General features: G+C 37.7%; 1 protein-coding gene and 1 long non-coding RNA gene across 9 annotated transcripts in view; one reads left to right on the forward strand and one right to left on the reverse strand.

The window, feature by feature from the left end:
* The window catches only part of LOC131677473 (uncharacterized), a 52,031-nt gene that overhangs the window by 16,834 nt on the left and 23,002 nt on the right, over nucleotides 1-12,195 (forward strand). For 5 of the 8 annotated variants that reach the window (XM_058957306.1, XM_058957304.1, XM_058957309.1 and 2 more), the window contains exons 1-3: nucleotides 2,676-2,968; nucleotides 7,796-7,945; nucleotides 8,856-9,011. In XM_058957306.1, the coding sequence (XP_058813289.1) occupies nucleotides 7,869-7,945; nucleotides 8,856-9,011 (233 nt within the window). In that variant the 5' untranslated portion in view covers nucleotides 2,676-2,968; nucleotides 7,796-7,868. Of the gene's footprint in view, nucleotides 1-2,675; nucleotides 2,969-7,795; nucleotides 7,946-8,855; nucleotides 9,012-12,195 lie in introns of those variants that run through there. The other 3 variants (XM_058957307.1, XM_058957305.1, XM_058957310.1) reach the window with 2 other exon arrangements.
* On the reverse strand, nucleotides 466-1,591 carry LOC131677477 (uncharacterized). The gene is made up of 2 exons (XR_009303366.1): nucleotides 1,459-1,591; nucleotides 466-1,371 (listed from the first exon to the last, which is right to left on the reverse strand). It is a non-coding gene; the product is annotated as an uncharacterized LOC131677477 (long non-coding RNA).

Raw genomic sequence — 12,195 nt, forward strand, 5'->3', positions numbered from 1 at the left:
GAAAACAAGTTCACTCAAAATACGAAAGAACCATCACACTAAGGGCACAGTTTCTTCACTTACGCTTAATTTTTAAACCAGATTCAATGTACTGTTAAACCTGGTTCAAAAGCTAGACGTCGATGAAGAAGTTGGTCCTAAGTGTTATAGCGACTAACTATACTATACTTTACTAATGGGGTTTTCGATTATGGTGTTCCGGAGTAGTTCTGTGGTCCTAAGTTTCGTGAGCAGGCTTTCCACATTCGAGCAGAAGTGTAAACAACTGGAGTGTTGTATTAAAAGGGCAAAACAAAAGCACTCCGCGGACCTCTGCACGGTAATCATTACGTTTATATTTGGTATTCGTGTTTAACTGATGCTACACTGGTGTAGTGCAAAACTGATTACACCCAAGTTCGAATCCGTGTAGCACCGCATACATTGGTGTTTTGCACTTTTGAAAACGAAAATGACATAAGTGTCTACTATAGGCATACAATACTATTTTATTAGGATGATGCTGGATGCGGATCTGCCGCACTTCGATCGCTTCTAAAAGTATCTGTACTCGTATCGGGCATCGATGTTCTCGGACACTTCCAGTTTGATAAACCAGACGTACACGTACACATAGCTTCCAAAAGGTCCAGCACGTTGGACACTCCAGTGAGAAGAGTGACCTTCTGATAGCACTGCGAAAGCTCTCGATACAGTTTTCGGTTGGCGCTGCATGCGTATCATAATCAACACTCTGTGCAACAAAAATGTGCACCTCAATGATCAGTGTGATAAAAATAGTACAGACGAAATCAGCTTGCATCCATTCATTTGCATTATTGCGACCCCAACCGAACCCATCGCGTAGATTAATCTATGTAAAAACGCTCAGCGCATTATCTGCTATTTGTACGAGTAGTTGGTCTACATTAGTTCTTGTGGTGCTGTGGTTGTTATTGTGAAGGACGTTGTCGGTAGCTCCATTAGGCAATGACTGATGATGGGCAGGAGATGGTTGATATCAGTTGTAATGCCACCGTATATGATTATGTTCGCCATGTCATGTCAATGTTCTTCGTAGCTGTCCTCATCCTCTGTTTTGGAACGCATATATATCGAAAGAATCGAGGGGCGAAAGCTTAATTTGGGGATCTTTTGCAACGAATGGCAACCAGTAATGGTGATACTGGATACTACGGAACGTAAAGGGCTTATGCAGTTCGTGTATTTATCTGAGGCCAAAGATTGTAGAATAGTAGAACATGGAGATAACCGTTCCGGTCTCTAAATTTTACCCATTGAGTACGTTGGCGTCGAATTATGATAGGTTATCTGTGCAATCCAGATGCAATAGTCACAATTTGGGCTTATATCACGATGTTTGGCGATAATCTGTAAATATTTTTTGTAAATTAGTTGATAGGTTAGATTAATATATAATTGGGGGAAGTACTGGTTGCTAGCCAATGTATTACTTACATTCATTTTCAAATTTCGACGTGATTGCTAAAAATGGAATATTGCTAGCCTTTGCAGGCAGTTTCTACATCTCGTGTGACAGATTGCGAAGATCATCTTCGGCAGAGACATCGATTCGATCTGTCAAGACTAGAGACCACACTGATAAAATAAAGTACCCATTAATGCGTAGAAAACTACGCATTTTCAATAAAAGTGGAATAACCCATTAAATGGGTAAAGAGTTTATACCCATAAATGAGTACATACCTTGTACGTCAACCTGGGTATGTTTTACTCATTATTTCTCGCAGAACTGTTACAACAAAATGCGTAAAAAATACCCATTCATGAAAATCGCGCCAGAATGAAAAATACTGTGAATAGAATTATTTCTGAATTTTAAAAAAACAAAATAACATTCATTTCACAATATTGTCTCCTTATAAAAGTATAGGAATCTAGATAGAGATCCTATTCCAAAACTCCTTAACAAAATAAAACCGCCAACTGGTATTTTTGATGGCTGGATCTTTTGGCTGCTCTAAAAATGCCGAGCTGGTGCATATTTGCAACATCCTCAGTAGTCTAAACAGCCGTTGTTTTCGGAGCTTTGCCGAAATGTTCCGTTTCTGCCACGGACTCCGATGCAGGCCGATAATTTTCAGGTTTCGCTACGATCCTTAGTTTGCAGGTTAACTCGCTTGAAATAATTCTTAAGGATTTTTCACCCATTGTTAAGATCAACATACCCATTGACATTACCTCATCGAGTAGTTGTGAAATGGATAAAAAGTACTCATTGTTAGAAACAACAAAATACCCATTTTGACAGCTCGAATAACTTCCGAAAATAAGTAATTTGAATACAAAAAATGCGTAAAGTTTTTTTACCATGACATGAAAATGATGTTAAATTTCCTTTGGTTTCATAGTGTGATTTTTTATCAGTGTTATATTTTCATTTTTACCTGAGTGCATATAAGGAGAGTGACGACACTGTCAAAATTGGAACAATTATTATTTGTCAGTGTCATTCCAAACGAGTCAAATTCATGTATTTTGATAGGTCGTTTGTTCGTTTGGAATATCACTGACGGATAATCATGACAGTTGTCTTCACTCTTCTTACATACACTCTGATTTTTACCAGTCATTCAGACTAAATATTCCATTGTCAGTTTTTATGTGTTAATTATTGTTGGAGTGAGCAAATAGATGATCGAAGTAGGTGTGTCACGTTTTTTCACCGATTGGAAAATAGTTCTTGATACTGTAAGTTTAGACTTTTTGTACTGAAGAAATGAATTGTTCAAAACTGAAGCTTTCTTGTGCGAGTATGCAAAATAGTGGAAATCAGTCGGTTTAGTGAACTCGTCAGCATCGGTTTGTTACTGATTTGCAGTCAGGATCGTCACCCGGGTCCTCGCCGATGCCTTCTTCGTCAACTACATTTCTAGTTTTTCATTGCTGTGGTAACCCAGCTAAACGGGATGTTTGGATGTGTGGTGCCATCACCCAAATAAATCTGGTGAGATCAATAATAATTATCATTATTCATTTTGTTGAATATATAGAATCACTCCAAACCAGCCTCTGCTAGGCAACCATTTTGTCCTAGTCAACATCTGCCTTTGTTAACTGTTGTGTCCAACAAAAAAAAATACCTTTAGCTAGCCGACGTGGGTACCCGGGTAGCCACAAATTGAAATGCTTATAACTATGGCTTTCTTTAACCGATTTAGAAAGTTTTAGATGTTTTGGATTCAGGAACTTGTCCACTTTTTGATTAGGTAAAATTAAACCGGACGAATGGATCTGGTTCTTGGTAATCCGGATTTCCCGAGGTAATGTTCCAGTACTAGCGTATGATTTGTAAATTTTAATAATGTCTTAGCAGTTTGTTATTTACTGTTACGGGACCATATGGCAATTTGACCTCGGAATGGCCACTCACGGCCCCACGGGAACCTGCTCCGGAATGTCCGTTCCGAGGTCAAATCACCAAATGTTTCCAAAACCACGAGATATAGCCTGCTGATGCAATTCCAAGAATTATGATACCCATATTGCCAATATTTCATTGAAGTTCACAAATAGTATCCCAGCACTGGAACATGCTCCCGGATTCCCGGGAGCCGAATGGATTAACCCGATTAATTTTTATCATGTCCAAAAGTGGATGAGTTCCTGAATCCAAAGCAACCAAAACTGTCGAAGTCGGTTAGAAATTGCTTTAGTTATTGGTATTTCAGTTTCTGGGTACCCAGGTATCCACGTCGGCCTGTTACGTAGTAAAAAAAATCAGGACCCCCTCCTCACTCCTCCCCTTACTATATCAACAGTATTATTAACCAAAAGCTTGACTTAGTGAAGTTCTAAGATGTCCCAAAGTTTCAATTTCCAGCTATGGATAAAATATTGGAATTTCATAAATTGAAACCTAAAACGGTACTCGGGTACCGCGTTGGATACATAACGGTTAAAATCAAAACAACCGAAACAACCCAATGCTATTGCACGGGCCACATACCGCGTTGGATACATAACGGTTAAAATCAAAACAACCGAAACAACCCAATACTATTGCACGGGCCACATGGGCCTAGAAGCCGCTAGGCCCATCACATGTTGACTACTGTCAAAGTCTGTATATCTCCATAGCGGATGACAGGAGTGACACCCTCCTGCTCCAAACACATCTCTTTTTCCTTCCCTACTAACAAAATCGAACATCCGTAATACCTATGGGGATTGCGTGGGTTCCCCGTATCTTCTTAAGTAGGTATTCAACTATTTCCTTAACCTGATATAAAGCTTATGCTAACAGGTTATCGTTCGCTTCCCTTTTGCGGTCGTAAGGACATGGCCAGCTGTGCAGTGTACTATACTGTGGTATCCAGCTTTTTACGTGCCATAATGGCGGTCTAAGTTGTTGAGTTCGTAATACGATAATTGCCCTTTTTTGACAATAATCGTTTACGCCAGCTTGACAGCAACGCCCAGTTGAAGATTTCGGGCGTTAATTGAATAAACATCCAACGCATTGGGCTAACGTAGGATGACTTAATCTCACTGGGCGGTTGACGTAAACGATTATTGTCATAAAGGGCCATTAACGTATTACGAACTGAACAATTTAGACCGCCATTATGGCACGTGAAAATCTGGATAAAAAGATATCACTGTATCAGCCACCCATGATGAGTGCGGTAGTTTTTGCTATGCTATTCTTGCATTGTTGGAGTGAGCAAATTGTCATAATAAACAACAGCATAGTTAAGCAGTAATTGACTTTCCTAGTATTTTTACGATACATATGTTTTGTATTACCGATCTCATGGCCATTACTGCTGTTTTGGCAAATACTTGAAACATCTGTGAAAGTCGGGTATCAGATACAATGGTTTTTGGTTTTCTCCTATAGAAATGCTATGCAATCACTCTGGAAATCGGCTTTTTAACCAATGCTGAGTCCCATACCATGTCTCTACGTGTATGTATGTGACCGGTTACTCGGAGGTGGCCAAAACGATTTTATCAAACTTAGTCTCAAATGAAAGGTTCAACGTTCTCATAGGCTGCTATTAAATTACATTCAATTTTGTCCTCCGTTTACGGAATTATGGGTTGAAGAGTGTAGTTACTAGAGTTTACATGCGATTTTGTATGGGAAAATCGACTTTGACAAAATAATTCCTCCAAGAGTCGTTCATTGCCTCCTAAAAATAAATCGTGGAGATTTTATAGGAAAGAGAAAACCAAGTCTCGAAAATCGCGAAACGATTTGACGCTTGTGAAAAAAGTTATTAAGCAAAAACCGATTGATGCTCGAGGACGATTGATGAAAATTTGAAATTTCATAGCATCACGGCAGCCGTGGCAGACGATCAAATTATATACAAAATGCTTTAATTCCCTTAACTGTTTGGCACCCAAAAAGTTGCTCGGAGCAGGAATGTTATTTTTGTTCCACCCTGGTGGTTACGCATGAAATTCCTATATAAATCGGTATCAGCAAAAGAGATTATAACTACTAGAGGGAGCAAAGCGCTACTGTCTCCATGTATTCACGGACTTAAACATGGGGTCTCGCTCTAGCATATTGTATTCCATTACTTTGACATGTGTGTACCCGGGGCAATATCTGTCAAACAAATGGGCCTAGCATATGTAAAAGCGAGATAATAAATCATCAGTGTAGTAGTTATAACCTCTTTTGTCTAAGCATGTTATTTAAAAGGTGGCTTGAATGTATAGTTTCAGCTCAGTGATGCCCAATCAAACTCATATTGACATTCACATCTCCTTCTTAGGTATGTCTCACTCGATTTTCGCGAATTTAATTTCAATTGAAAGCTACTGCATCCCTATTGACTGCTATTAAATTCCATTGGAATCGAAGTTCTAGTTCCTGTGTTACGGGTGGAAATATGCGCACAGACTAACAGACATAACACTATGAGTCAATTCCCTTAAAAAATATCGATCCGGCAATTTTCCCAGAACACTAGCTCCACCTTTTATTCACGGTCCCAAACACTCATTTACTGGTGCTTTTTAGGAACAATTCTTCACTAGTGGTCTATCCCCCATATGCTTGTCCATATGTCAGAGGCGCCATAATTTCAAAAGCGGCCACAGTCCCAACTACGAATATATTTCAAATGACCGTTAAAGTGGGTGAAGCATTATTTTTGAGTATTATGTCTGTTAGTCTGTGGTATGCGGTCACATGCAAAATTCCTATACAAACCACTAAATAGTGCAAAGCTAATTGAAATGAGTTTTAAATTGCTTGAGATTGTCAATACTGATCACTAATTGTAAATCAAAGTTTATATGATCACATTGGGACCGTTAAGGTTTTTTTCCACACCGTGTGTTAGATCTTCATAAAAATCAATCAGCTTATGTAGAATGTTGTTACAATACTGCTGATTGATTTTTATGAAGATCTAACACACGGTGTGGAATAAAACTGCTTTTTTCGTTTTCGATTTTTGCCCATTCTCTGTTCGACCTTAAGAATTCCTGAAGATCCGAGGAAATGGCCAAGTCCCGAAATTAGATTCACACCTGTCGTTTGCATAGATTGTGATGGGACTGATATGCGTAGAATTTTCCTATTTCTATACGATTTCTCGGCATAACAGTCCTACTTAACATTTTTCGTAGAAACTAACGTCAATTGAATTTTTATAATGAAAAACTGGACTGATTATTGAGTTTTTTTATTTTCATTTTTATTTTATTCTTTTTGTTTTAGTGTTACTACCTTGGTACAATAATTTCTTAAGCTGAGATATGGATTACCTTTCAACAGTTTTATAGTTCATTTGTTTTAGTTTACTGGTGTTTTTATGGATGGATTAAGCAACTGAAGGAAAATTTTAAAAAATGGGGATTGTTAAAGGAAGGGTAAAATTTCTTATGCTAATATCACAGGCTACGTGGCCAAGTGTGCCAGCAAAGGGTTTGCAGAATTTACGCAGCCCATCCGAAATTACGGGAGTACACGCTGGAACCAATCATTGATTTCCTCCATCTTCACGACATTGTGGTGTTGGGTGAAGTGGATCCAAGTTTAACATCATCTTCAGTATCCGATTCTGTTTTACTTAGAGATTTTTCTTATGGCTGGCGGCGCAGTCATGCCATACTGGGAAGAGATATGCCATTAGGGAACATTCATAAATTACGTAACGCAAAAATTGCCCAATATTGACTCCCCCTCCCCCCATGTAACAAATTGTCACAAATTTCTTCATCCCCCCCTCCCCTGTTACGTAACAAATTCCTAGAAAAACATTTTTTACTATACAGAAGTACTGATGTTTTTCCTTTAATTTTTTGGTGAATTTCCTTTGAGAATTAAAGGTATTTTTACTACGTAAATGCGAAAAACTTTCATTTCATTTTCATGTGTCAAAGTCATTGAAAATATGAAAACTAAAAGAAAAAATGTACAACTTTATTATCCTATTTTTTCAATTAACTGTGGGACAAATAAAGTAAAAGTTTTCTTATTAATTGCTACGGAAGAACGTTTTTGTATGCATAATGATGAAATACAGCTACATTTCATAGGACTTCAGGGCAATGCTAATAATTAGAGGAAGGACAATGTTATACCTTGTTTCGAAAATATTTGTTTCAAAATGTACGGCATTTTGATTTTTGAATTTTTTCATGAATGTTACATTCTGAGGTAAGCGGTGCGGTTTTATTATTTTTTTTTGCGGCTGCGGTGAGGACCATCCATTTACCGCCCACATCCGCACCGCGACGAACCCTAATTTTAACTGATGCCGGTATATTAGACGGTTATTCGTATAGCTTTTTTCTTTCATTATAGTGTTCCGCATGATGTTTTCGTTGGTCAGCGCGGGGGACGGAACAGTATCATCGTTGACAACTACATTTTCCATATGGATAAAAAGCTTAAAGATATTGTTTACTATAAATGTGCCGCTAGGAGCGTTTGTAGTGCACGATTTATTGTTAAGTAAGTTTTTTTCTGGTTATTACGTATTGTCTACATTAGACTGTCCAGAAAAATAATGAATCTTTGAAAACTCAATCGGCCCACCCCTGAGTCGATTCCTAGTCCAACCAGGAGTGCTTGCTCCAAATTTGAAACAAATCGGACAAGTCTGGCTACCGGACCGCTAGGTGGCACTGTATGCATCGAATTATTACTATAAGTGAAAATAAGAAAGATAATTTATCTGTCTATAACTTTGTCGAAGACTGCTAGTCATTCTGGTTTTGATAAAAGAAGTTATTAAACTTTTAACGAAGTGATGTTTGAGCCAGTTTTGCATGGGGCGTAGCAGTGCATGGTTGTATATCAGTACTTGATTCGCACGAACTAAACATTTTTCTGAAATAATCGTTACCATGCATGCTGGCTCAGACATCATTTCGTTAAAAGTTTAATAACTTCTTTTATCAAAACCAGATTGATTAGCAACCTTCGACAAAGTTATAGACAGATAAGTTATCTTTCTTATTTTCACTTATAGTAATAATTCGATGCATACAGTGCCACCTAGCGGCAAAAACGCGAGTTAGTGGGTTTTCTCCATGTAAATTGTCGAAAAATCCCATACAAACTTCAAGCAAGTTGGTCCGGTAGCTAGGCTTATCCGATTTGCTTCAAATTTGGAGCAAGCACACCTGGTGGGACTATGAATCGACTCAGGGGTGGGCCGATAGGGGTCATTTTTCCTGTCACTCTAGTGTACATGATCACACGATTTACTTGGATTTTCTAAGATGGTGGTAGCAACTAAAATCAATTAATTATAACACCTCCAAGTAAATTGTGAAATACGCACACTCTGTCGCTCTATGTTATTTATAATTTTCCAACAATTATATAGCTTATACGTACTGACATTTATTTTTTACAGGAACGGTACAGGGATTTACACATCACGCGTCCACAACCACCCAAATAACAGAATAGAGATTTTAAAGGCTGCCTTAAAACAAAGATTAAGAACAGAAGCATCAAGAAGCTTCGAAGCATACAAAACTATTTTCGACAGGATTTGTCGAGATCCACAGTAAGTATTGTATATATATTTAGTTATTGGTAAAGGCTATTGTACACCTTGGGTATTTGTCCTCTAGTAAAAGTCTGGACAAGATTCATTTATTTATTTGTTTATTTATTTAATTATTCATTCATTTATTTATTAATCTGACCGAGTTGGTCTTAATGAATATGGGGAGTGGGGAAAAGCCAATTTGAGTGAAACATCAACTCTTCTCAAATTGGCATAAAAACCCCATATCTTTTCAATTGAATACACAATACTGAACTTAACAGTAAATAATAACTTAACAATAAAAAGAAAAGAAATTGTAGCAAATAAAAATTGCAGCCGGTTCTTCAAAGTAGTAGATCACACGTTGAAATCGAAATCCGCAAACACTTCGTTGAATGTGGCAGACATGTAGCGAATCAGATCATGACCACCACACAGGGAGTTCCTTTGTTCCAATAGCAAAAAACTTCGTTCACGGAGCACTCGTTACGTTGCATAGATGTGGAGTTGACCCAATATTTCCGGCTTATCTAACTCTCCAAGAAGAATCTTAGCGACGAAAACAGCTTGGGCACCTCTTCTTCTTGTTTCAAGCATGAGTAAACATAATAATCTTCAGCGGTTTTCGTATGGCGGAAGATTAACAGGATCCTGTCATGGAAGGCGTCTTAGTGCATAACGAACGATTTTTCGTTGAATTGCTTCAATTCTTGCTATCCATGTTGCTTGATATGGACACCATATTACGGAGTTAGATTCCAATATCGACCGTACCAATGCGCAGTACAGTGAGCGGAAGCAGAGAGGATCAATAAATTCATTAGAAATTTTAAATATGAATCCCATCTGGCGGTTTGCCTTGTTAATAATATAGTAGGAATGATGTCGGAAAGTGCAGTGCGGAATCCAAAGTGATTCCAAGGTCCAGAATCCACACTTGTAGTACACGCTTAAGATTCTGATCTTCAATATAGTAGTCGTATGAAATTGGCTTGTGCTTGCAATGATACGATATTACACTGCACCTGTGAATACTAATTGTAAGCGAGTAAAGAGCACTGAAAGTTTCCAAGAGCTGTTGTAAAGCTAAGCAATCCCTGATGCACTTGACGATCATGTATAATTTAACGTCACCAGCTTAGAATATACGACATCCCGGGTTTGACATATTCAAACGAGCAGAAGTTTTTTCGAATTCAAATGAGCGGAGCATCGTATATTAACGTTTCAAGTAGAAAGTACAGCGGTATTGACTAGCTTTGTGCTCCGGTTGACTTCATGAAAAGTAAATAAAAAACACATTTTCAAGCACATTGATTGATGAACCATTCAATTTTCGTCATTAGAGAATGGAACAATTTACTATCAGATTGCAAAGATTTTTCGTCGAAAATGCAGTGTACGGGGGCCAGCACTAGCAGGCTCGAGTGCGTCGTTTTGAAAATACCGACGTATTTTGAATGTAATTAAAATCATGAATGAAAGTATTTAAAAATACTTCTGTTGTACTTAATAAGATACTCAATGTAATTATTGTAGATGTGCAAGTACTTCAAGTACATATTGGTAATAATTAAAATGTTTTGCATATTTAAAGTACGAATGCGATGTACTTTTCTGCAATGAATTTAACACGTACTTTTAAAATATTGGCGGTAATTTATGTACATCATGGTACTTAATAGTACTTAAAGTAACTAATTAAGTGCGACTTTTGGCACTGCGTTGTATTGAAGATTTAGTGCCGGAAATGAGCCGGAATTTCGGCTGGTTCCAGTCAGTTTTCCGGCTCCAGTGACACTGGACACTACGATATTGTGCTGTTAATATGACATTTTGCCAGTTTACGATACGTCTTTTTCCATGTAGATATTTCACATACGTCGTAGCACATAGAACCAATATCTGGATAGCAGATCATATGCGACTTTTCAAAAATATAATTTAATTTGTATTTAAGATACAATTACATTTCAAATTGAATTAATGACTGCAGCCATGATTCACGATTCAACTACTCCCCGATAGAGTGCGTTGAATGTTTCGTTGAGTTTAGTGAGAAAAAAACTCAATCGATGTTAGGAGTTCGTTTTTTTTCTTGTTAATTTTTCTCCGCGACATTTTGCTCTCAATTTAGAAGTTTGTAAAGAACAGTTTCGTGATTTAAATTTCGGAAATGTTCAAGAGTTGATCCGCAGAAAAAGTGAAAGTGCCTTACGGTAAGAACCGAAGAAGTGAGCAGTGCAATACCACAGGCGATCCGCTGCTGCAGAAACGGAAGATCTCAGGATGGTGGATTGGAACCGACTAATTTGGAAAATTATGCGCTCCATATTTTTTGCCGGTGAGCCCGTTCTTGTTATATTTTTTTTGTTTTGTTAGAAATTGTTCCTTGGGTTTTGCTGTGTTTTTGTTCCATTGAAAGCTCCACTAGTCGGTCGACAAAATCTGTTTTTCTTCGGAGTCAGCATAAATGATATGTGGAATATTGGGCAGTTTAAATCCAGGAGTTTATCCACTGGATTCCTACTTCCTGTTCGGGGAAGATGACGAGAACATTATTTTCTTGCATTGTCTGGATTTTTGAGTATTGTTTTAGGCAGCTCTAGGACAAAACAAAAAAAATGAGTACAGTTAGATTGGTACGCGCACTGAGGCAATAAACGGAATAGTAACGAGGCAAAGAGAATAAACGCGTTTGTAATATGGTGGCCTCGAAGCAAGGACAGTGACAATCGAATTAATAGACGGTTTCCATCGGTATACAATATGGTCATTTATGTTTGCTTGCTCTTTGTAACTATGGTAACTATTGGTGTCCGAACTGGTTCCAGTTTTTATGAGGGTTTGTGTGTTAGGGTGGATCGCTTATTCATATTATTGGTCGTTATCAATTAGAGGTTTAGCGGCATAATGAACGAAACAAGTTTGTTTATAAAAATCACTTTAGCCCTTTTGAAGAATTAAGGTTCAAGTTACCTTTTTTAAGCATGTGTTAGAATTGAACTCTTGGTAGTGTGCGTAGGAAAATTTGTGTTCAGCTTTGCCACCGGATTATCTATTTCAACCTTTTTAAAACTCTAAAAGAAGAATATCAGTCGATTTATTAGATCATCACGATTCAATTCATGTAAAATACCTGCTAGAAAAACCAGAATGCTTTTCAATACTGGCAGTGTAAGGGTTAGAATAAAATAGA

This window comes from Topomyia yanbarensis, chromosome 1 (genome assembly GCF_030247195.1).
Source record: "Topomyia yanbarensis strain Yona2022 chromosome 1, ASM3024719v1, whole genome shotgun sequence".
In the NCBI taxonomy this organism is placed as follows: Eukaryota; Metazoa; Arthropoda; class Insecta; order Diptera; family Culicidae; genus Topomyia; species Topomyia yanbarensis.